The sequence below is a fragment of the Simochromis diagramma genome, unplaced genomic scaffold (genome assembly GCF_900408965.1).
Source record: "Simochromis diagramma unplaced genomic scaffold, fSimDia1.1 OVJJ01000159.1, whole genome shotgun sequence".
Taxonomy (NCBI): domain Eukaryota; kingdom Metazoa; phylum Chordata; class Actinopteri; order Cichliformes; family Cichlidae; genus Simochromis; species Simochromis diagramma.
The window spans coordinates 3,602,501-3,627,080 of NW_024387197.1; the positions used below are offsets into that span (position 1 = coordinate 3,602,501).

At 41.4% G+C, this 24,580-nt stretch overlaps 1 protein-coding gene across 3 annotated transcripts in view; it reads left to right on the forward strand.

The window, feature by feature from the left end:
* The window catches only part of hk2 (hexokinase 2), a 47,797-nt gene that overhangs the window by 8,937 nt on the left and 14,280 nt on the right, over window positions 1-24,580 (forward strand). Inside the window, exons 4-12 of one of the 3 annotated variants that reach the window (XM_040050062.1) lie at window positions 9,842-9,961; window positions 11,220-11,246; window positions 13,152-13,202; window positions 14,357-14,452; window positions 17,593-17,692; window positions 18,195-18,378; window positions 20,174-20,335; window positions 22,939-23,172; window positions 24,245-24,549. In XM_040050062.1, coding sequence (XP_039905996.1) covers window positions 9,842-9,961; window positions 11,220-11,246; window positions 13,152-13,202; window positions 14,357-14,452; window positions 17,593-17,692; window positions 18,195-18,378; window positions 20,174-20,335; window positions 22,939-23,172; window positions 24,245-24,549 — 1,279 coding nt within the window. The remainder of the gene's footprint in view (window positions 1-9,841; window positions 9,962-11,219; window positions 11,247-13,151; window positions 13,203-14,356; window positions 14,453-17,592; window positions 17,693-18,194; window positions 18,379-20,173; window positions 20,336-22,938; window positions 23,173-24,244; window positions 24,550-24,580) is intronic. The other 2 variants (XM_040050063.1, XM_040050064.1) reach the window with 2 other exon arrangements.

The window sequence follows — 24,580 nt, forward strand, 5'->3', positions numbered from 1 at the left end:
AAACCTCCCTCCACCCGCTCATTGTAGTGTTGATGCATGTGTGTTCTAAGGTGCATTTAAAACCCAGGAGGGCATGGAGCTACCTGCCAGAGAGCAGCAGGTAAGCGCATGGTCCCTCCTGCTAGCCCTCAATGTCTACGTGTATTCAAAATTGAGAGGTGGGCAACGACGCCAGGGGTGAGGTGTACACCCTGATGGTAATTTGGATTCCGTGTATCGTGCCCACCCCCAAGATCCTATATGTATGTGTAATGAGAGTGTGAGTAATGTGAATGTCTAAGTTGTGGGATAAAATTGAGGCACAGGCAGCCAGAAGGGGACAGAGGGGGGGTAGCCTCCTCTGCACCCTGGTGACATACCCCTACTCCAAGGCCCTGCATGTGTGGGTGGTTGTGGTGGAGCGGGAAGAGGGAGGCAGCTGGAGATGGGGAGGGAAGGAAGGGAGGGGCAGGTGACCCCTCCCTGGGGCCAGCTCCCCCGCTGACCCCAGTAGGCACCCCCATACTCCGCGACCCGCCAGGGAAAGGGGGCCCAGGCCCATCCAGACCGGGGCCCAGCGCAGCAGCGCCCCCCGGCCCCACAGAGCCCGGGACAGTCCACCCAACCCCACCACAGAGAAAACTGCACCCACCCCACCATCCACTCATCTTCCAGACTACATGAGACAAACTACACACACTGCATCATTCAATAACTTATAGAACCACCAATTAATAACTTAAAATAATAATTTTCAGTCTCTCACATTATTGTGGAGGAATTTAGGCCCACTCTTTGCAGGCGTTCATTTCTTAACCGCTCTCTTAAGGTTGAGGACTGGACTTTGACTGGGACACCTTGATTCTTGATGAAATATTAAATGGCGGCGCGTGTAGACGCAGCGACCTCACGCTCTCCCGAAAATGCGATGTTTTGTTCGTCAAGTAAGTGTCTTTCTACAAGTGTTTCTCGCCAGTTCACGTCGGAATATGTGTACAGTCGTCAGGCTCTCTTACACATTCAGAGAAGCAAGATTTGCCAAGTTTTGAACACTAACGACGTTGAGATGCTAAGGGAGATAGGACTTCTGCGACAGCCTGCTAGCTGGCCTAGCAACTCACCGGACTCGCCTGCTAACCCTCCCCGGGCAAGGAGGCGTCGAAAGCGGTGCGCTAGGACAAGGAAGCGGGGCAAGCGCGGAGGTGTCCGAGTCAGGCTTGAGGCTAAGCCAACTCGCCCAGCCATACCATCGATCCTCTTAGCCAACGTACGATCTCTGGACAATAAAATGGACAACATACGACTTCTGAGATCAGCGAATCGCAAAGTAAGTGACTGTTGTGTGCTAGTTTTCACCGAGACATGGCTTAATGACAACATTCCGGACTCGGCCATACAACTGGAGCAGCTAGCATGCTACAGAGCCGACAGGGCTCTCGTAGACGGAGGTAAGACCCGAGGTGGCGGGGTCTGTGTTTACATCCGTGACGAGTGGTGTCGAGATGCCACTGTAGTACGCAAACACTGCTCATCACTGGCGGAGTTCATGATCGTGAAGTGTCGCCCTTTCTATTTGCCCAGGGAGGTAAGTTCGATCTTGTTGGTCGCTACCTATATACCTCCATCTAGCAACAACAGCGATAGAAATGCGGCGCTGAACGAACTGTATCAGGCCATCAGTGAGCAACAAACAGCACACCCAGACGGTTTCATCATCCTCGCAGGAGACTTTAATCATGCTGATCTTAAAACTGTTCTCCCAAAGTTTCATCAGCATGTACATTTTCCAACAAGGGGAGACAACATATTGGACTTGGTCTACACACAGGAAAAAGGAGCATACAAAGCCATCCCCCTCCCCCACATCGGCACCTCTGATCACCTCACTGTTATGCTAATGCCAGCATACAGACAGAGAGTGAAGGTCATCAAACCTGTTATGAAAGAGGTAAGAGTGTGGCCACAGGAGGCCACCTCTGCTCTTCAAGACTGCTTCGGGTCAACTGATTGGGACATATTCAAGGAAGCAGCCACCTACAATAACATCATAGACATCGAGGAGTACACAGACACGGTGAGCTCATACATCACCAAATGCATTGATGATGTAACACAGGTGAAAAGTATCACAACTCGAGCCAACCGGAAGCCATGGCTAACAGGAGATGTCCACAGGCTGCTGAAGGCCAGGGACAAGGCCTTCAGAGCTGGGGATAAAATAGGCCTGAGAACAGCGAGAGCCAACCTGTCCCGTGGCATCAGGAAAGCGAAACAGGACTACACACACAAGATAACCTCCCACTTCAATGATAGCAAGGATGCAAGAAGCCTATGGCAAGGCATCCAGGCTATTACAGACTACAAGCCTGTAGCGCGTAGCTGTGAGAGCGACACCACTCTGCTCAACAACCTGAACAGCTTCTTTGCACGATTTGAAGCACAGAACAACACACGCCCACAGAAAACACCACCACCTTCACACGACCAGCCTCTGTGCCTGTCTGCTGCCAGCGTGAAGAGGACACTCATCACCATCAACGCCCGGAAAGCAGCGGGTCCAGATAACATCCCTGGTAGTGTGCTGAAAGACTGCGCAGAGAAACTGAAGAATGTCTTCACAGACATCTTTAACATCTCCCTGAGGCAAGCCACTGTCCCATCATGCTTCAAGACTGCCACCATCATACCTGTGCCAAAGAAACCATCCCCAGCCTGTTTCAATGACTACCGCCCCGTGGCACTGACACCCATTATTATGAAGTGCTTTGAACGACTAGTCATGTCACACATCAAATCCACCCTACCTCCCACCCTGGACCCACACCAGTTCGCATACAGAGCGAAACGATCCACAGAGGATGCAATCTGCTCTGCCCTCCACCCAGCCCTAACTCATCTGGACAAGAAAGACTCATATGTGAGAATGCTGTTCATAGACTTTAGCTCAGCATTCAACACCATAATACCACAACAACTCATCTGTAAACTGGACAGACTGGGCCTCAGCACCTCCCTCTGCAACTGGCTGCTGGATTTCCTCAGCCAGAGGCCTCAAGCGGTGCGTGTAGGCAACAAGGTCTCAAACAGCATCACCCTGAGCACGGGGGCTCCACAAGGCTGTGTGCTCAGTCCTCTGCTCTTCACCCTGTTGACACATGACTGCACACCAACCTACAGCTCCAACCACCTTGTGAAGTTTGCGGACGACACAACGCTGGTAGGGCTCATCACCAAGGGCGATGAGACCCACTACAGGAAAGAGGTTGAGCTCCTGACCACGTGGTGCAGAGACAACAACCTCCTGCTAAATGTCAGTAAGACCAAGGAGATTATTGTCAACTTCCAGAGAGGCCACACCTGTCACCCCCCATTGACCATCGACGGCGCTGCGGTGGAGAGGGTGAGCAGCACCAAGTTCCTGGGGGTGCACATCAGTGAGGACCTCTCTTGGACCACCAACACAGCATCACTGGCCAAGAAAGCACAACAGCGCCTCTACTTCCTGCGCAAACTCAAGCGGGCAAGTGCTCCACCACCCATCCTGACTACATTCTACAGAGGAACTATTGAAAGTATCCTCTCCAGCTGCATCACTGTGTGGGGCGGTAGCTGCACTGACTATAACAGAAAAGCTCTACAACGTATTGTGAGAACAGCTGAGAGGATAGTTGGTGTACCACTCCCCTCCCTGCAAGACATTTACACCACTCGCCTCACCCGCAAAGCCATCACAATTGTCAACGATGCAACCCACCCCGCGCACTGTCTGTTCAGCCTCCTGCCCTCTGGAAAGAGATACAGAAGTCTCCGCTCCCGCACTACCAGGCTCACCAACAGCTTCATCCACCAGGCTGTGAGACTGCTGAACTCTCTTCCCTCCCGGCTCCCAGCCAGCAGAATCACCAGATTGGCAGAAGTATAGTAGACAGATTGGACTCTACCCCCCCACACTCTCCAACAAGGAAACACTCTCTGAACCAAGAACTGAAAACATTCCTGACTTGCATTGCAATTGCACACACCTGCTGCTATATATATATTTTTAGTATTCTTGTAGCACTATTTATATTATTATATTACTATTTATTATCTTATTGTTAGGGCTGTTTTTGTTTTTGTTGTGCATCTGCACCTTATTGTTGTCAATGCCTACGCATTTTTTTGGGACAGTGTGAAACGTAATTTCAATTCCTTTGTATGGCAAGTACATTTGAAGAAATTGACAAATAAAAGTATTCTATTCTATTCTATTCTATTCTATTCTTTTCTCTTTCAGCTGTTCTCTTGTAGAGATGCTGCTGTGTTTGGGATCACTGTTCTGTTGCAGAACCCAACTGTGACCAAGCTCTAGTAGTTAACAGATGACCTTATAGTTGACTTTAGAAAACTTTTGGATACAGAGGAGTTCATGGTTGATGCAATGGACTTGAGTTTGCAACTCTGCCAAATTAATGTTTGCTCACATGTTCTTTTCAGAGAGATGTTTCTCCTGGCAACCTTTCCAAGCAAGCCATATTTGTTCAATCTTTTTCGAATAGTGCTGTCATGACCTTTAACATTGAACATGCTCACCTGAGGTCTGTAGATTCTAAAATGTTTTGTGTTTTCTCTGAGGGAAACTGAGCATTAAATTTACTATGATGTTCCCTGGGAAGCGTGGCAGCTGCCTTGAATGTTTTTCCCATGTGAATAATCTTTTTCACTGTAGAAAGAAAAAGGAGTTCACATTGTTTGGAAATGCCCTTCCAACCCTTCCCAAACTAATGGACAGCAAGCTACTGAAAACCTCTGCTTTTATAGACAGGCTCACACTTGCTGATGATCAGTTACAGTGGCTTGCAAAAGTATTCGGCCCCCTTGAACTTTCCCACATTTTGTCACATTACAGCCACAGACATGAATCAATTTTATTGGAATTCCACGTGAAAGACCAACACAAAGTGGTGCACACGTGAGAAGTGGAAGGAAAATCATACATGATTCCAAACATTTTTTACAATGACCCTAAACATAAAGCCAGGGCAACAATGGGATGGTTTAAAACAAAACATATCCATGTGTTAGAATGGCCCAGTCAAAGTCCAGATCTAAATCCAATCGAGAATCTGTGGCAAGATCTGAAAACTGCTGTTCACAAACGCTGTCCATCTAATCTGACTGAGCTGGAGCTGTTTTGCAAAGAAGAATGGGCAAAGATTTCAGTCTGTAGATGTGCAAAGCTGGTAGAGACATAAAAGACTGGCAGCTGTAATTGCAGCAAAAGGTGGTTCTACAAAGTATTGACTCAGGGGGCTGAATAATTACGCACACCCCACTTTGCAGTTATTTATTTGTAAAAGATGTTTGGAATCATGTATGATTTTCCTTCCACTTCTCACGTGTGCACCACTTTGTGTTGGTCTTTCACGTGGAATTCCAATAAAACTGATTCATGTTTGTGGCTGTAATGTGACAAAATGTGGGAATGTTCAAGGGGGCCGAATACTTTTGCAAGCCACTGTAAGTACATTTGATTAGCAGCACTTTGTATTTTGGCTTCAGTTCAATAATGACACACGGCAATAAAGCAAACTTTTTTCATATACAGTAGTCAGTCGCTATAAAGTGGTTCACCTTTTGCGGCCTCGCTGTTTCGCAGATTTTATTTTGTGTAATTTTGCATGTTTGTTTGGGTTTTTTTGGTTTGTTTGTTTTTTACAGCGGACTGTGTTCTGCGTCCTGATTGGCTGTAGACCATCGTCAATTAATCTCGTTCCATGTCTCCTGTACTGTACAGAATGCGTTCAGCTTGTCAAATTTACATAAATCTTCGATTGCTAGCAGTGTGACTCTGAAGTGCTGCACTGTATGTTTGTTGTTTGTTGGAGAGAAAACTTACAATGTTGACAAATTGTTTTGCACCGTCAAAGGCAGCTGCAGTAGCACCCAAAAGGCAGAGGAAGATGCTAATATCGCAAAAAAAGTTGGACTTCTGGACATGCTAAAGGGATGTACAAGTTACCGTATTTTTCGGACCATAAGGCACACCACATTACAAGGCACATTAAGCAAAACAAAACAGTCAGATAATTCATTAATGTTGAATTCTCTGGCAGCTGCTCTATTCCCATGTTCTGGACCTGAAAACAGGGTTTGATCTTTGGTTTCATTCTATAACACTTTACTTATTTTTCTACAAAGGTTTGAGCTTTGAGAGTGTTTAAACAAGAGAGAAAAGTGTGAAAATGTTCACGCCTGTATGAGAAAAGTGTATAAAGTATGTAGTGAGGGGCTTGACAGCCTTAAAACATCTATAATAACTGTAAAAAACAAAGGTGGCTACTTCGTGGATTTCACCTATCGCAGGTTGGAACGTAACACTCGTGATAAACGAGGGTCCATTGTAGTAGATTTCATCATAGTTAAACTAAATGTGCTAAACACAGGAAATCAAAACATAAAACTGTGTAGGTTAACAGTGGCCTAATTGTCATGGACACAGCAAAATAAAACAGCTGTCAGACATACAAATACACTCAACTGCAAATATTTAAATTAGATATTAAAAAAGTTAGTTAGAAACTAAAGAAAAATAAAAGTTTTTTGCAAACTGGCAGACTGGGTTTTGGCAGGGTTGTCAGAAGTCATCACACAACAAACAGACAAATATGACAGATGCCAAGACCATCATGAATGCCAACCCCCGCTGAGCCTGTGGCTTTCTGTAGTGTTGTATCCACAACACTCAAAATGTCTTGCAATTCCCCATCCACAAGCAGCCATTTTCATGGCCTCGGGATGGAGCAAGGTGAAGAGTGAAAAATAAAAAGCTCAGCAGTAGGTTGGGCTTTAAAAGAGAAAGAGAATGCAGTCTATATCACCACTAGGGATGGGTATTGAGAACCGGTTCCCACTGTTTCAATTCCTTGGAATTGTTTGCCATTTTTGCAAACGATTCCCTTATCGATTCCCTTATCGCCCCGAATGACGTCACCACGTTGCGGAGCGTCATTTACCTGGCAGGAAACACGGCGCCTAACGCTCAAAAGTTTGATTATACTTTACGAGAACGGCTGACAACAGGGCAACTTGCAAAGTAGACATTTCATTTAAGGGAGGAAACACTACGAATATGCAAAAGCATTTGCTCACAAAACACGCGATGACCTTAAATGAATGTCGTGTTTTTAATTCCGCTCGACTCGTGAATCTCAGCCCAGCAGCAGCGGTAACGTTTGCACGTCCTCTCCCGTTATTGCGGCAGGTAAATAATCAACTAACAGTCCATATTATGTTAGCGCGATCTGCCTTATTACAAAACCTGCCATTACTGTGCATTTAGGTGACCATGATGAGACAGACAGACAGAGTCTGGCTCAGATGCTGGCAGTTCTCGCTGCAGTCTACCGGTAGCGTCTCTTTTCAGGCCAGGATAGACGAATGTCACAGAGCAGTGACTAAGTTTATGGTCAAAGGCTTGTACCTATTTGCCGCAGCAGATGCCCCCGATTTTCGGTAAGTGAATGTGTTTAATTGTAGGCAGGGACATTACTGGATATTCTTGTGTAATTGCTACAGAATAATTTATGTTATACTTTGTTATTGCTGCAGAAGAATATTTATTTTGTTATTTTACATTTACAATTTTTTTTTCCTGGGGACCCTGTGACACCCCATTGAAGAGCCGTAGGCTGTGGATCTCTTAAGATCTCACTGTTGGGTTTGTAAGGCCATGTTACTGCTAAATTTCTTTCTTGTTCAAAGAAAAGATATAAAACAAAGTTCTAAGCTAATCGACCTTAGTGTTCTCCTTTTTAAAAAATAAGAATCGATAAGAGAATCGATAAAGAATCGAATCGTTAAACAGAATCGAAAATGGAATCGGAATCGTGAAAATCTTATCAATACCTATCCCTAATCACCACTAAATTAAAGAAAATCATGTAGCTCAGACCTTCCCAAAGTGTGGGGCCATTGCAGGGGGGGGGGGGGCGGTATGAAAAGGGAAAAAAACAAAAACAACGCTTGGACACTGCTAGCACGGGGCGCCTACACAAACGCAAAGCAGGAGATGAAGTATAGCTGAATATGTTTCCAAACCAACTTCATTCTAAGCCAAAGCCATTTTTTCTTGTAAAACAAAGGGGTGCCTAGCAAAAAAACGTTTGGGAACCACTGATGTAGCTCAACATGAAAACCAAAACAACACACTAATTAACAACCTCAGTGTCGCTCTTTTAAGACCGTTGAACTGAACTCAGTGCATGAAAGAGATCAAATGCTTGGTTTATAAATTGTAATAATATTGCAATAACAGTTAGGCATGTATAATTATCCTTTGTTTGTTTTAGAGTGACAAAAAAATCCTCGCGTTTTATTTTAATGTTGTGTAATTTTGTTTTGCATTTAACATCATACTACTGAGCATTAAAGGAGAGCATTACTGCAAACCAATCAAATGTGCTTATTTAATTGTTTTTCCATAAAAGCAGAAGTTTTGAGAGTTTTCTGCTGTGGAGGAACCAGGTGTGTGTGTTAACACAGGGCCACAATCTTCCCAGGAGTGGGTTTCCTAGCAGATTCATGACACTGTTTATTAAGAGCTACATGCCAGACTCTGCAGGGCTCATTTAGCATGTTAAATGTTAAAGTTTGTGTCAGTACAGTTAGAAAAAGACTGAACAAGTATGACTTCTTTGGAAAGATTATCAGTAGAAAAGCTCTTCTGTTTAAAACAAACATGGAGCAATAAAACATAATTACTCATGTGTGTTCGCACAAAACTGTAGATAAATCATAAATAAACCTGGTGTTTATAAATATACTTGTACCTGGATTTGTTTGTACTTTATGATTACATTTAAAAGTGCCTCTAACTATGTGTACAAACAAATGAATGGATGTGTTTTTCTTTAGGAAATTTGAACAAAAGTCTTTAAAAGGATGCAGACTGCAGGCAACAAACACAAAGCTGTTGTATTAGAATGAGTTTAACATGGTTGCAAGAGCAAAATTGGATGTTGCTGACTTGTCAAAATCTCACAGTGGTTTTGCGTGTTAAGCCATTTTTTGTGCAGATTAAGAACTTTTCCATGCAGGTATTGGTAAATGCGTAGCAATGTCCTTTGGTCCAATGAAAACAAAAGGGGAGAAGTTCTGCCATAATACACAGTGCCACATTTGGCAAAAACCAGACACATCAGCAATAACACCATTATACCACCGTCAAGCATTGGGCTTGATGTGGGCTTGTTTTGCAGCAACAGGACCTGGGCACTTTCCAGTCATTGAGTTAGCCATGAACTCCTCCGTATACCAAAGTATTCAAGAGTCAAAAGTGAGGCCATCTGTCTGACAGCTAAAGCTCGGCTGAAACTTGCAGCAGGACAATGATCCCACAAACAGCTGGAAATTTCCAACAAAATGCCTGAAAAAGAGTCAAGGTTTTGAAATGGACCAAACTGTAGTCTTGAGCTGTGCATAAAGGAATGCCAATGTAAAGTAGAGTGGGACGAAATTCCTCCACAAAAATGTTGATAAAGTCACACAGAAAACTATTACTTCAGCTTATTGCTGCTACTTGTGCTTCTACAAGCTACTTAATTCAAGGTGTTGAACTGTAAAGTCCTTTGAAAGTTTTCTTTATTGCATGCCTGAGTTGAGATGTTGTTTACAATTGCCATAGCAAAGATGTGATGAAGTGATGTATAGTGATGTTAGTAGGATTTAAACGGCTTCAGGACTCGTAATAATGTATCACATGGTTCGTTACACCAGCAGCATTGCTAGTTGGATGAACAATGCACACATGTATGGAAAATTAAAGATGCAATTTTTTTTTATCTTGCAGTTAATAAGAAAACTGACCTTTCTTCTCTTGTAGTTTTTTGACCACATAGCTGCTTGTCTGGCTAACTATCTGGACAAGATGGGCATGAAGGACAAAAAGCTTCCTCTGGGCTTCACCTTCTCGTTTCCCTGCCAGCAGACTAAGTTGGATGAGGTGAGTGATTTAAAAGTTCTGCCCTCAAATCACAGATTTGGATGGATTTCAATAAAGATTCAATTCAGTTAATTTCTTTCTTGTATTTCTGTTTAAGTAGAACTCTTTTTTTTTTCTGTGTTTAGATATATAAAGAGTTGAAATTGTTTAAAATAAATTAATGATAAAATAACACAATTACTGTTACCATTTCAAGTTTGGCATTTTAGTTGTTTCTGAATGAGTCAGATTTTTGTTTTTGACCTCTTCAGAAGTTCAAACTGCTACCATACTTTATATCTAAAGTATGGTAGCAGATATATTAATGGATTGCATTTATTAGAGATGGACCGATCCAATATTACGTATCGTATCGGTCCGATACTGACGTAAATTACTGGATCGGATATCGGAGAGAAATAAAAAAATGGAATCGATCCATTAAATATCAAAAAAGCACCTCACAAAACTTGCAACACGGCGTAACTCGGCTCATAACCGTAGCACATCTGAGCAGTGTGGTCACGTGATAGAGTGGCTGTGTGTATTTGTAGCCTCGCTACCAAACCAGCATTTCATCTCCGAGGAAGTTATCCCAGAGAGAAGTAAAGCAAGTGTGTAAGTTCATCTCTGAATGTTTGTAAAGCATTCCCACGTTAAGCTAAACAACCGATATATGGAGCGACTGCCTCTTCTTGCTGCTACTTCAATCGTGAAACTGATTAATGATCAGCTGATCGGCTTTTCTGTCGTGAGTCCGTCTCTCTTGTTTGTTTTTGGCCCACTTCGCGCCAGAAAGAGGAAACCAGCGGCTGAACAACAGCAGCACGTTTAACCTTGATAAGCTGTTGTTAGAATTTAATTATTATTACTTTCTACACCAGGATCTTTTTCTATGTAGCTGACGGCTGGTAACTGTGCAGGGGCAGATCTAGCAAAGTGTAGCCAGGGGGGCAGGTAGGGCGTTAACAGAGAAAAGGGGGCACAAAGACATACTTTTCTTTCTTATTCTCATTTAAAATGTTGAGCTTTTAATAAATAATTATCCAAATCTTACACCCAAAGTTTTAATCTGATGTAAAATATATAGAAGTCCATTACTGTATATAGTAACTGTTAAGTCTAATATACCCTAGTAAGCTATAGTACTTTTTCCTTTGGGAAGGTACGATCTGTGCAGTCTGCAGTTCTGTTGAAGAAAGATGTTGAATCTATTTAATTATTCTTGAAAAATAATTGATTTCTGTGCATTTTGTTTTCACACTGCATCAAATTAAAGTTGATTACGTCGATTAAGCATCATGAGGTGGGTTCCCTTTTTTTTTTTTTTTTTCCTGGGAGGTTTAGAACCCTATTGGTTAGGTTGCTTAATATTTCTGCTAAGTACTCTTTAAAATACCAGAATATGGAGGATTGAGTAGGTTTAAGTTTATTAGATTGATCAGTTTTGCTGAACTATGAAATATTTTGGGTGCAGTGTATTTTTTGCATACAGGTATAACAGAATAGCTTTAGTGTTTTTTTTTTTTTGTTTTTTTTTAACTTGAGTATTAACTTATACAAAAAGCAGCAAGATATTAAAAAGACCGTTTTAAATGATTAAAAAAAAACACTATATCGGATTCATATCGGTATCGGCAGATATCCAAATTTATGATATCGGTATCGGACATAAAAAAGTGGTATCGTGCCAAATCTAGCATTTATATAGCGCTTTTCTAGGCACCCAAAGCGCTTTACAATTCCACTATTCATTCACTCTCACATTCACACACTGGTGGAGGCAAGCTACAGTTTTAGCCACACCTGGGGCAGACTGACAGAAGCGAGGCTGCCATATTGCGCCATCGGCACCTCTGGCCACAACGACCAGAGAGCAGGGGGATCGAACCGGCAACCTTCCGGTTACAGAGCTTCCCAATCCCCTGAGCCACGGTCACCCCTAGATATCTCCTTTAAAGTGTTGCCTTTCCAGATCTGTGGCTCCTATCTGTAGCAGGGAGATATCTGGTTTTTAGAAACGTCTTGTCTGTACGCTTGGTTGGTCATCTGATAACCTTTCTTGTCTGGACGAAGAAGGGGATGCGGAGAGCAGCGTTGCTCTGCTGTTGCATGAACTGGGCCTTTATTTTTTGTTCTTTCAGGGTATTGAAAATGGCGTGAAGTTTCTCTAATGGTCCTCTGCTGTCAGCTTTTACTTGCAGCAGTCAGTGAGGGCTTCATCACACTGCTGCTTTTCTTGGGTTATTACGTTGGCATTCTTTCTAACTCTTCTTTTCCTGTGCAAAAAGTGATGCGGTCCAGTCTGTGAGTATCTGGACACTTGCTCTTTGTGTTCTTGTTGATTTATTTCTTTATTTTACTACATTAAAGTGCCAAGTCTCAGTTTGTGTAAGTAAGGGAACAGCTGTGTGATATATGTAACAGTTTTAACACAACACATTTGCCATTATTATGACAGCTCACTTCACTCAATAAGTTGCAAACATCTTCAACATTTACTGATATTGGAGTTTCCATCCTTGTTTCTAAATTGAGCAGCAAGTGCTGCAATTTAAAGCAATCATGCTAAAAAGCCCTTTGTTTGCTTTGGCCACATGTTTTTAATGCTTAATTGTATAATATTTAAAGAATCTAGCTGATTCTTAGCATGCACGATGCTTTTGTGTCATTGTGCATTTTACCTGTTGCTTCCATCAGCAGTGAAATATTCAATAAATGGTAATATCACAGTTCTAATTTGACATACAGCCAACCTCCTATACTTTTCCAAAACCACTTCTATACTTAAAATAATGGTTTGGGTTATGAGACTTTTTTCCCCTTCAATTCAGTTTTTTCTCTTTCCATCTTTTTAAAGGAAGCTCATTTTAATTCATCAGTAGAAATTCGGTTTATGGAGGGTGGATGTTTTTGTAAATTGGCCCTAAGCGTACATCTTCAGGAGCTTTTTTTTTTTCCCCCCGTGTACTCAAAAGGTTTTTTTTTTTTTTTTTGTCCACCATGGAGAAGACTTCCTCAGCTTTTTGCTATTTTCTACTTTGTCTGTGCACCCTTGTGCAACAGATGACACAAACTGATGTTTCTTGTAGATTTTTCTTTCTTTTTCTGGGTTTTTATTTATTTATATTTTTTTTTTTTTACATTTTTTTTAGACAATTTGTTCTTCACATTTTTACTTTTTTTTTTTTTTAACTTCTCAAATTGACAGATAACTCCACCACAGCCTAATATCCAACACTCACTCAGCTTGAACCCACAGGTGAGCACCTTTGTCCATAAACATATGTTGAAACGACACGCAGCTTCCTAAGGTTTTAGTGACCAAACTGTTCCAGTACTTTCAGACACAGGTTTTGCATACATTACAGCTGAGACTTGGTACTTTAATGCTGTCTGTTATATTGTTTTAGATTTAATGTACAAACCTGCTTTTACAGTGAAGATGGTCACAAGTTTTTGTGGCTATTTTAAAAATATGCAGTAAAACTGGTTACAGCAGACAGAGGAGGCATTCAGTCTTCTGTTTTTCGTTTTATTTTATTTTTTTTACAAGATTTACAAAGTTCATACATTTTAAAAGAGAAATTATTAGTTAGCAGATAATTACTCTGGCTTTTTTTCTATTACTAGCTGCCAGTTGCTGAGTGATCTTTCCTGTTTCGTATTCATCTGTAGTTTGTACTTGATGACTAACAGATAAAAAAATAAATGGGAAACACGAAGTTTCACAGTGTTGTGCTGAGTTCAAAATCTGAAATCATGCCATCAATAGAAAGGTCACAGTCTCCTTTTGCCTGTGATGCACACAGCCCTGCACTGAATGTGTCACCTGAGGTAACATGTTCACTGTCATGTTCACACATGACCTCAACACAAATCAAACTGATCCATCATCAGCTTGGACTGTGAACATATTTTAAAAGTCTTCATGGTGGACTGTCTCTGGGCTGAATATAATCCTTCCAGCTTGAAATTTCTTATTGATAATACTCATTAATTTTTCTCTGAATGAATGCTGGTTAGAATGAGCAGCTTTCATGTCCCAGACATTTTACCAGGCTGTGTCGTGGAACTTTATAAAAAGATAAATGTTTATCTTTGATTTATAGAGTAATTACCACCTGCTGTTTATTTACTTTGCTGTTTTAAATGTCCATATTTTACAGGGAAGAGTTAGCATTTAGTCGTTGTCAGGTTCAGTTATTATTAACACAGTGTGCGTTGCCACCTGAGTCGGGGACTCTTACAGCCAGCGGTGAAGTATGTTTCAGATTTTAGGTGATTTGTAAATCACTTTGGTTGATTCACTCAAACATTCTGTGAGTTGATGAGGTGTGTAACAACTCTGAGCAATATATCATGAAATTATTTTTTAATTGACTTGTCCTGTTGTTGTTTTTTTTCCATCTGCAGGCTGTTTTGATGTCTTGGACTAAAGGCTTCAGGTCAAGTGGGGTGGAAGGACAGGACGTGGTCAGCCTTCTGAGAAAATCCATCAAGAAAAGAGGGGTAATTATCCAAATTTATAAACACTTGAACATTTGGAAAGGTATTGAAACAGTGCTAATTAAGTGTAGCTGCAGTTACATTCACTGGCTTGCCACTGTGTTAGGCACACCTTAGTAGTACTAGTTTGGACGTCCTTTTGCTTTCAGAACTTAATTCTTGATGGCATAGATTCAGCAATCGTCAGGAAACATTTTGGTCTGCACTCCCGTGATATCATCACAGTTTCTCCAGATTTCCCGGCTACATATCTGTAATGCAAAGTTCTGTTCTCCTGCATTCCCATAGTTACTCTGTTCGATTGAGATCTGGTGACTGTGGAGGCCATTTGGGTACAGTGAAATCAGTGTCATATTCAAGAAAACGAATTTAGGATGATCTGAGCTTTGAAACATGACATGTTAATGTGTGGGAAGCAGCCATCAGAAGGTGGGCATACTGTGTTCATACAGGGATGGATCAGGGATCAGCAACAATACCTCAGCTACTGTGGTGTTTAAAGGAAGTTTAACTAGCAAGTAACAAGAGGCCCACAGTGTGTAGAGCAGAAAACTCCACCATTCTTCAAACTCATTTACAACTCTTTATGAAAGGTTGTAAGGACAAGATGGGAGAAACACCCTTCAACCATGTTATAAATGTTGGTTTTTCATACTTTATCCACCAGAGGGCACTGTGCAGCGTTCCTGTTTGTATCATTTTTGAAACAGCAGGAATACAACAGAAAGTTGAGACAGATATACTGTAGATCAGCGGTCCCCAACCACTGGTCCGTGAGTCGTTTATTACCGGGCTGCAAGAGTTGAGGCTCGGGTGTGAAATGTATGGTTTTCAGGGTTTTTAACATTATTTATTTATTTTTTTAAAATCATATTTATCGTTAACTCTGTTTCCCTGGGTCTTTGCCCGTGTGTTATGAAGAAATCTTTGTTTTTCGGTACCGGTACTGGTTTTTTTTTTTTTTTTTTTTTTTTTTTGTTGTTGTTGTATTTATCCGCGACGCCTTAAAGTCCGGTCCATGAAAATATTATCGGACATAAACTGGTCTGTGGTGCTAAAATGCTTGGGTACCACTGCTGTAGATCAGTGTTTCTCAACCTTTTGGAGCCACAGCACATATTTCACATTAGAAAAATCACGTGGCACACCACCAAACAAAAATGTCACAAAAAGCATATTGATCATTTTTCCCTGCGCACCAGGGATAGTGGAATTGGCTTGCTTTGTCCCCAGTATACCTTTTTTGCTTTCATCTGACCACTACTCATGCTAGGGCCTTCATCTGGGTCTGAATTTTCTCCAGGACCAGGTCAGAATGACTACTTTTTCTTTTCAAATATTTATTTATTGCTATTACACGCTGCGTTGTCTCACTCACAGTATGACTTTATGCAATTTCTTCTTCGTCTTCTTCTTCTTCTTCTTCTGTTTTACTGGCAGTTGGCAACCGATTAATTAGAGCAGGTCGTTGTACTGCCCTCTAGTGGAAGACATTGTAGTTGTTCTGCCCGTGACTCACACCAGCCGCTTGGTGTACTAATCAGGTGGAACCAGATAATCTTCCACAGCACACCTGATCATTTCTCACGGCAATCCTATTTGCCGCAGGACAGTGGTTGGGAAACACTGCTGTAGATGACTAATTAATTCACTAATTAAGTGAGGACTGCTAAATAATTACACGTAACACATAGTAGAAAAATCTTTTTATGTTTCATGTCCCGGGAAAAAACCCAAACCATTAGACAATATATCAGATTTTAAGCTTTGCTGTGTAAACTGTAACCTCAGACCAGTCAGCCTGGCACAACTATGCTATGGTTAACGATGCTAATGTATTAGCTGCTTGGCACACTGAATATTTGCATTAACAGGAGTTTGAACAGGTGTACCTAATAATGTGGTTCATCAGTGCTTATTCCTCAACCTGCAGGAAAAGATAGACTTGGGCACACGTGAGAAACTCAGTGTAGAAGTGTTGTTTCTCTGATCCTGTCTGATTATAGTGTGAGGAAACTTTGCAACATGATCTCAAAACACCCCTGACACCACAAGGCAAGCGTGCTCGTTTTACTCCACTGTTTCATGACCAAATCGTTCTAATCGTTAAATCCCACAAGTCAAGAAGAAGCATGCCCATCTTGACAGTGATCAAAATCATTCAACAACTGACTCCTTGTCATTGGTTGGATGATGAAGAGCATATAACAGAGCAGATGAGCAGATCAACCATCACTTCTCAAAGCCTTTCTAATTTCTTCAGTAAGCTGGCTGAAGTAGTGGAAAGACTCAGAACAACATGAGTAGACAAATGCAAACCACCGGCCTGACTTGTTCTGCTGTACATCTGCCACACTGTTTGCTGTGAGACTGCAAACATGTCCATGCAAGTTGATAATTTTCACGTATCCAGGGGCTTTATGAATCATCTTCATGAGCATGCATACATGGGGAAAAGGAGTAAGGACTGAACCCAGTGCCAAAACTAGAGTTTATGGTGAATTCTGAGTATACGCGAGGCTTGGCTCACCTCAAACAAGATATTTAGTGTGTCTGTTGACAACAAACTTACAAGTAATTCACACTGGCTCTTTTGGAGCAGCAAATGGTAAAAAAGTACAAATGGTACAATGTGAGAGTTTGCTTTGGTTTCTACGTGAACACACAGTGCCAAAGAGCATCCTGGTTGGAGCTCGTATGCAAATCGTGTACTCTAAGGGAGGACTGATATTAAATAAATGGAGCAGATACAATAGAGCCTTCGCAATGTGAGTGCTCAGGCTCTAATAACTTGGAAGAAAAGATCTTTTTGTGCAGGCTAACACTATATGCGTCTTGTGCAGGTGACCTGGGGTAATGACAGCATGAGCTGCTGCATTGTGCCTATTAAAGATATCAATGATACTTCCAGCTATAAGTATGGAAGGTCATCCACAATATCTAAACAAATGTCCTCAGCAAACCTCAGCAAGAAAACACGTTTAGATAAAACACCTGCATAATGTCCTCATAAAAACTTAAAGATTGATTTCAGTGTAGTAAATTAAACAAAATGAAGTGCTGAAGTAAATCCAAAATACTGTGATGCAAGAAGTAGTGAATTCAAATGAAAGCTTGTTTTAATAAACAGATTCTCATTGCAGGACTTTGACATTGACATTGTGTCTGTGGTCAATGACACAGTGGGAACCATGATGACCTGTGGCTTTGATGACCGTCACTGTGAAGTTGGCCTCATTGTAGGTAAGTCTAATGTAACAGTGACTATAAATGGATTATGAGGCTCAGTGAGACTTCTACCACACAACAGTGATGTAACACCCATTAAACTGCATCCTAATGGATGAACTGCTCCATCTGTTTTCTTCTTGGGTAAAAATATCGATGTTCATGAAAAAAAAAAATCTTTTAATGCTGAAGGCCAGAACATGTGGCACCTCACTGTTGCACTCAAAGAAGAAATGTCCCTGCTGAAGTTTCTTATTCATCTCTATTCAATTTTTCCTTAATGGATTTCATTCAGATGCAGTTTCTGCTGCAAAGTGTGATATTATTGTTATAGTATTATATTTGTAACTTGTATTGTAAAAATATATACAAACTGGAGGAGAGGAGTGAGCACACGTGCTTTCACACTCATCTTGTAAGTGTAATCTTAAATGTGCCCACTAAGCCCAGCCGACCTCTCAGTTAGTCGTCATATAGTTACTGACAGAGTTGTTGCAGTGAAATCTCTTTTCTCAAGGAACGGGGACCAACGCTTGCTACATGGAGCAGATGAGGAACATTGGTGTTCTGGATGGTGACGAGGGGCGGATGTGTGTAAATACTGAGTGGGGTGCTTTTGGGGACGACGGGGCCCTGGAGGACCTACGCACTGACATTGACCGGGAGCTGGACGCAGGCTCATTCAACCCTGGCAAGCAGCTGTGAGTGTGTTTGTTCTCACACGACTTGGTATTAGATAAAACATCCCACGCTGGTGGCTTCACAGGCAGGCGGGTTTGAATTAGAAGCGACTCTCTCTGATTTCCATTCATGTGGGCATATTGAAATACTTTGTCTGACTGCTTCACCTTTGTTGATGTTGTTGCTGATATTATGTAAATAACCTTTTTCATATACTAATTCAGAGTTCTGTCAAAAAAAGTCAGTATGTCCTGGAACATTTGAGGTTTTGCAGACATGTGGACACTTGTTCACTGTTTTGGACATGTGACAATCATGTAGGTTCAGGTGAATAAGGCCTCAGTCACACAGGCCTAGAGATTGGTCCATGACCATCTGGCAACCACCGGTCGTGAGGGGAAAAATGAATATTCGGCTCTGCTAATACTGGCCAGCTGCTTTCAGAGTATCAGTGAAAATGAAAAATGCGATGCAAACTGGAAATGGAGCCCTTCAGCACTGCAGCCGGCAAATTTCAGAAGGCACAGCTAACTATTTCTGGTTTATGTTTCTTTAAGTTTTACTGCTGCTTGGCTAGTTGTTGGAGTATTTGCAGACAAACATGAAAAACTAAAGGTGACCTGCAGGGAGGTTTTTGGTGCAGCACCTTCTTTGCAACTGATTTCACCCAGCGACAGCCATCAACCTGCAGGAACCATTGGCAACCTGTCAGAAAAGCACATTTTCCCCTAGCAACCAGTGGTTGTATCACATCCAGTATAGTGGACAGCTCTTGATATCACATGAGAAACCTCAATAAGAGGTCTGGGCCCAGACAGGGTTTAATAGAGTGAGGTGACGGATTTAAGTTTGCGTGACCTTAATTTCCAGTCACAATAAAGCATGCAGTGCATCACAGAGAGATTAAACAGTTTACATACTTCAACGAATGACTTTAATGCCTAATTGGTGGATCATTATTACCATGTAATTCTAAAACAAAAATCAAACTTTTGACAGTTTATTTATTAAAATCTTTGTAGTTCTGACTGTCTCACACTTGTCAAACATTGTTATTTGTTTGTCTAAAAACATAAAAATAATACTCTGCTGGAAAGGCAGTTTGCCTCAGCATTTCATTTGGGAACAGCTTTGTTATGTGCTGCTTACTCAATGAGAGTAATGTATTCTGAATACTTTGGATTACTTAATATATTATCATGCTTTTTTACAACTACATGAATGTACTATTGCTTTATTAATCCTTTATTTATCCAGGTAAAAAAATCTCATTGAGATTAAAAATCTCATTTCCAAGAGAGACCTGTGTGTGATTTATTACTATTACTGAAGGTTACTCGCCATACCAATACCAACTAGATGTTAAAATCTTAATATAAAATGAGTAACAGTAAGGTGGACATTAGGTAAGGCTGCACTTTTTGCAGTGATCTCTTATAGAAAACAGGTCCGCAAGTAGGGGTGACATGGGCCGCGAGATTGAGACACAGGCATTAGAGCCTCTTAATGCGTGTTTTGTTTGGGGCGTGGAAACCAAAAATAGAGAGAGCATAGCCGAACATATGAAACAGGAAAATACCGCCATGTAATCCCTTAATTTCAGCAAAGTAACTGTATTCTAAATACCACCTTTTTAAACGGTAACTGTAACAAATACAGTTACTCATATTTTGTATTTTAAATACGTAACGGCGGTACATGTGTTCCGTTACTCCCCAACACTGTGTGTAGATGTACATAAATAGAGCTCATCATATTTTATAAATATATGTATATCATGTTGTTTTGCTTCTCTTTTTTTCATGTTGCATGCAGGTTTGAGAAGATGATTAGTGGGATGTACATGGGGGAACTGGTACGTCTCATCTTGGTAAAGATGGCCAGATCACAGCTGCTGTTTCAGGGCAAGACTACGTCAGAGCTCCTCACCACCGGACACTTCAGTACCAGCCACATCTATGCAATCGAGAATGACAAGTTAGTTTTTCTTTGTGTGTGTGTGTGTGTGCACATCTGCACCTTGACACTGCATTCTGTGATATCTCTCAGATGGCGGATTAAGTGCAAACCTGTTGAACATTATGTTAGTAGCAACGAGCTATGCCAGGAATTAAGATGCTCATTGAAACTGCCGAACATCCAAGAGCTACATCTGACACTCTGCAGACCTGAATTAGTCTGTTAAATGTTAAAGTTCATGACAGCACAAAAAAAAAAGGCTGAACAATTATAGCTCCATTGGACGTCAGTCTAAAAATAACATGGCAACACTGCTGACGTTTTTAAAGTTGCATAGGTTGGGTGGGCTGGCTGTAGTCAGGAGGTAGAGCAGGTCATGTACTAATTGGAAGGTTGATGGTTCGATCCCTGACTGCATCCTGCCTTCTGCATCACAAACTCCAAATTGCTCTCCGATGCATCGGAGTGTGAATGTATGCATTATATAAGCAGTAGATAATAACCAGTCCATTCACCATTCGGATGCAACTCATTCATGCAACAGGAGCCCAATCACAGCAAGAAATCTCTAACAGAATGGTGAAAAAGGCAAAGAATAAAGGTGTTGTAATGGCCCAGACCTCAGCCTGACTGAAATTCTATGGCAGAACCTTAAGAAAGTAAATCTCCAAAAGTTGATTCTGTTCATCTGGACGTAGCGTTTTGTGGGAGAAACGTTTCGTCACTCATCCAAGTGACTTCTTCAGTCTCAGCTGACTGCAGGTTTCCCCCAATCTTATAAACAGTACATTTGCATAATGTCATTATGCAAATGTGTGCAAATTTACTGTACTGCAAAATGTACTGTTTATAAGATTGGGCAAACCTGCAGTCAGCTGAGACTGAAGAAGTCACTTGGATGAGTGACGAAACGTTTCTCCCACAAAACGCTACGTCCAGATGAACAGAATCAACTTTTGGGGATTTACTTTCCTGGATGATTGAGAATGCATCAAGACGCTAAGAAAGTGTTGCATAAATGAGTGCTCCCACACTGCAATGAACTGAAGCAACATTTTAAAGAAGAGCCAAAATGACACAATGACAAGAGAGAGTGATAAAGTCACACACAACATAATTAATTCAAGTTAGGGCCAAAATGACAATCACGAGTATTTGTCACGATTACGTATTTATTCTAGTGAACAATAACATTATAATTCACACTCCTTTCACATCTGTTCACATCTTTGTATCAAAGTAGTCCTTCTTATTCACCAAAACTTACAACAAAATGAAATCAACAGGGCATTACTTTATATACATTTTAATGCATGATCACTCATATTCATTTAATTGTGGGAAGCCAAACTTGAGATTATAATTTGTTTAACTGTGGAACCCTGCTTCAAGTTATTGTGGCTGAAAGTTGTTTCAGACATCACTAAATAATGGGGTGAACTGCATAAAGTCTTGTGTAAACGTCCTCACATGGCTCTATTTGCATATAATTGCCATCGCTCCTGTTTTGCTAGATTTTTTATTTTTATGTTTATTTTTTGGGTGGATTGAGTCAAAATATTAGTTATTTATAGCTAAAGAGGTGAACAAGTGATGTTTAACACCAAATACATGTTTAGTGGGTCTTTCAAAGATTCTTGAACAGAAATCTTCCCCAACAGCAAAGTAGAAGTACAGCATGCAGGGAAGAGAAAACCAGACCATCTCACAGAACACACAGTCCATTTCCTGAAAGTTTATTATTCCTTTATTGCTTTCTGGTAAATAATCTATTAATAGGTCTTCATTAATAAGTTAAATTCTGAGTTTGAATGTTCAAAAGCAGTGGGCAGAGATTATATGCTAGTAATTAAAAATGTGCTGTGAAGGTTGAGGATAGAGAAGGAAGAGGCGTACAACCCAAAGAACACCTTCCCCACACTGAAACACGATGGTGGGAGTGTTATGCTTGTGATCGTTTCATTTGTCTGGAACTGAGAATCTCATCAAGGTGGAAGGAATCATGAAGAAGGATATCTGCAGATTTTGGAAAAAACAAAACAAACAAACCTGTAGCAGCGAGCACCAAAGCTGAGATCCTCCCTTTGTCTCCAAACACCACAACCCAAAACACACATGTCTCCTGTTGGAGAACTACCTCCAGACAAACAAAGTGACTCTTCCTGACTGGCCTACATAGAGCCCTGAGCTGAATCAAAATTGAAAATCTGTGGGATGAACTAAAGACTAAGATCCATGCCAGAAAAACATAAAATGTGGAGGAGCTTAAAAGATTTGCAAAGGAAATATGTAGTTGTTGGAAACTACAGCAAATGAGTGCAGGCTGTTATCCAGCAGCAAGTATATGCAACTAGCTATTAGCATGGAGGCTAATAATTTTGAAGCTGTTAGTTTTTGTTTTTTGTGAAATCATTATGTTTCCGTATGCAAAGTAAAATAATGTGAGCATCTATAATAATCTAGGCTGTTTGGAACAGCTGTGTTAAAAATGTCTTGCCCTTTTAAAAAACACTTGGCACGTACTTAAAATAAAACGACGTTTTTATGGGGGAGGGTAAGAATTCTGTCCTCAAGCTCTTCTTCTATTCTTCACATTAATTTCTTCACTTTCCTTCCTGCAGAGATGAGGAAGGTATTGCTAGTGCTGAGAAGATACTTCGCGGCCTGGGGCTGGACCCGTCGGTTGAGGACTGCATAGCAACTCGGAGGGTGTGTCAGATTGTATCCACACGGGCCGCACACCTGTGCGCTTCCTCTCTAGCATCGGTGCTGCGACAGATCCGGGATAACAAAGCTGCTGAGAAGTTGCGTGTCACTATTGGAGTGGATGGCTCTGTTTACAAGAATCATCCAGAGTAAGTGGATCACTTCTGTTATGTTGGTCTAGCCAACACATTCATGACTTTGATCTGTGTCACTGGCACCTTTTACTGTAGCTGTGGAGTGACTGTGGCTGTGTTTGTCACTTCAAATCACATTTTTACTATTCATTCTGTGTGCCTGCATGTCCCTGAGACAAAGAATATAAGAGCATAAAGGCAAGTCTCAGGGAGGTGATCTCAGTGAACAGCCACATATTTGCTCTGTGTGATTATATAAATAAGTCAGACAAACAGTTTAAAGACTGAATGCTGGAAGGATGTATACATGGTAAAGGAGCATAATCAAGTTCACTTATAGCAGAGAAAAATCCATCTATAAGAAATTGTGCTCTTAAACTGAGTCCTTATCTTTCTGCCCCCCCTTTTTTCTTAAAGGAAAATTGCTGCAAGCTGAATTGCCTGCCACTTACCTTTTCCAGGTTTCCTAGCTGGCTTGATTATGCGCTGCTTTTAGTGTAACTGAGAATGATAATCTATAAAATATACAGCTTGTCATTGTGTGTGTGTGTGTGGGGGGGGGTTAACTGACAAGGAGGGTGTGTTCAAGACGTTAATGGGCACAGCTGATTGTATTTGTGCGACACAGGGTCAGAAGATGTTCATTTTAAATTTAAAAGGTTTGCTGATCAAATATATCTAGTGGAAATGTCACCAAGATCACCTCCAGGTTCATCAGTTAAAGTGCACAGTGTGTATGAAAAAATGAGTGTGTGTGTGTGTGTGTGTGTGTGTGTGTGTGTGTGTGTGTGTGTGTGTGTGTGTGTGTGTGTGTGTGTGTGTGTGTGTTCCTTGGCAAAAATCATAAGCATGATTTTACCATATACTCAGGTATAAGAAGTGGCTACACAATGTTAATCTCTGAAGAAGGAAATGTCCATAGATGATGTTCCTGATTATTGTCTGGTGTAGAGCAGCTTCAATGTATAAAAAAAAAAAAGATCAAAACACAACAGAGCAAGTTGTTTGGGTATCATGTGTACAAGCGAAAAAGGAACAACAGAAGACAGAAACCATGGGGACTTAACCAAATGTGTGTCTTTTCTAGGTTTTCCAGGAGGCTCAACAAAATGGTTCGTCGACTTGTACCCGACTGCGATGTGCGTTTTTTGCAGTCGCAGGATGGTAGTGGGAAGGGTGCAGCTATGGTGACTGCGGTGGCCTTCCGACTTGCCAACCAAAATGCTGACCGGCAGCACATCCTCGACACGCTGCGCTTGAGTCGCGAACAGCTGCTGGAGGTAAAGAGGCGATTCAGCGAGGAGATGACCCGAGGTCTGTCAAAGCAAACCCACAAGCAGGCCAGCATCAAGATGCTTCCCACTTATGTCCGATCCACTCCTGATGGATCAGGTAGGTTTAACCCCACCTCCCCCAAGCTCTG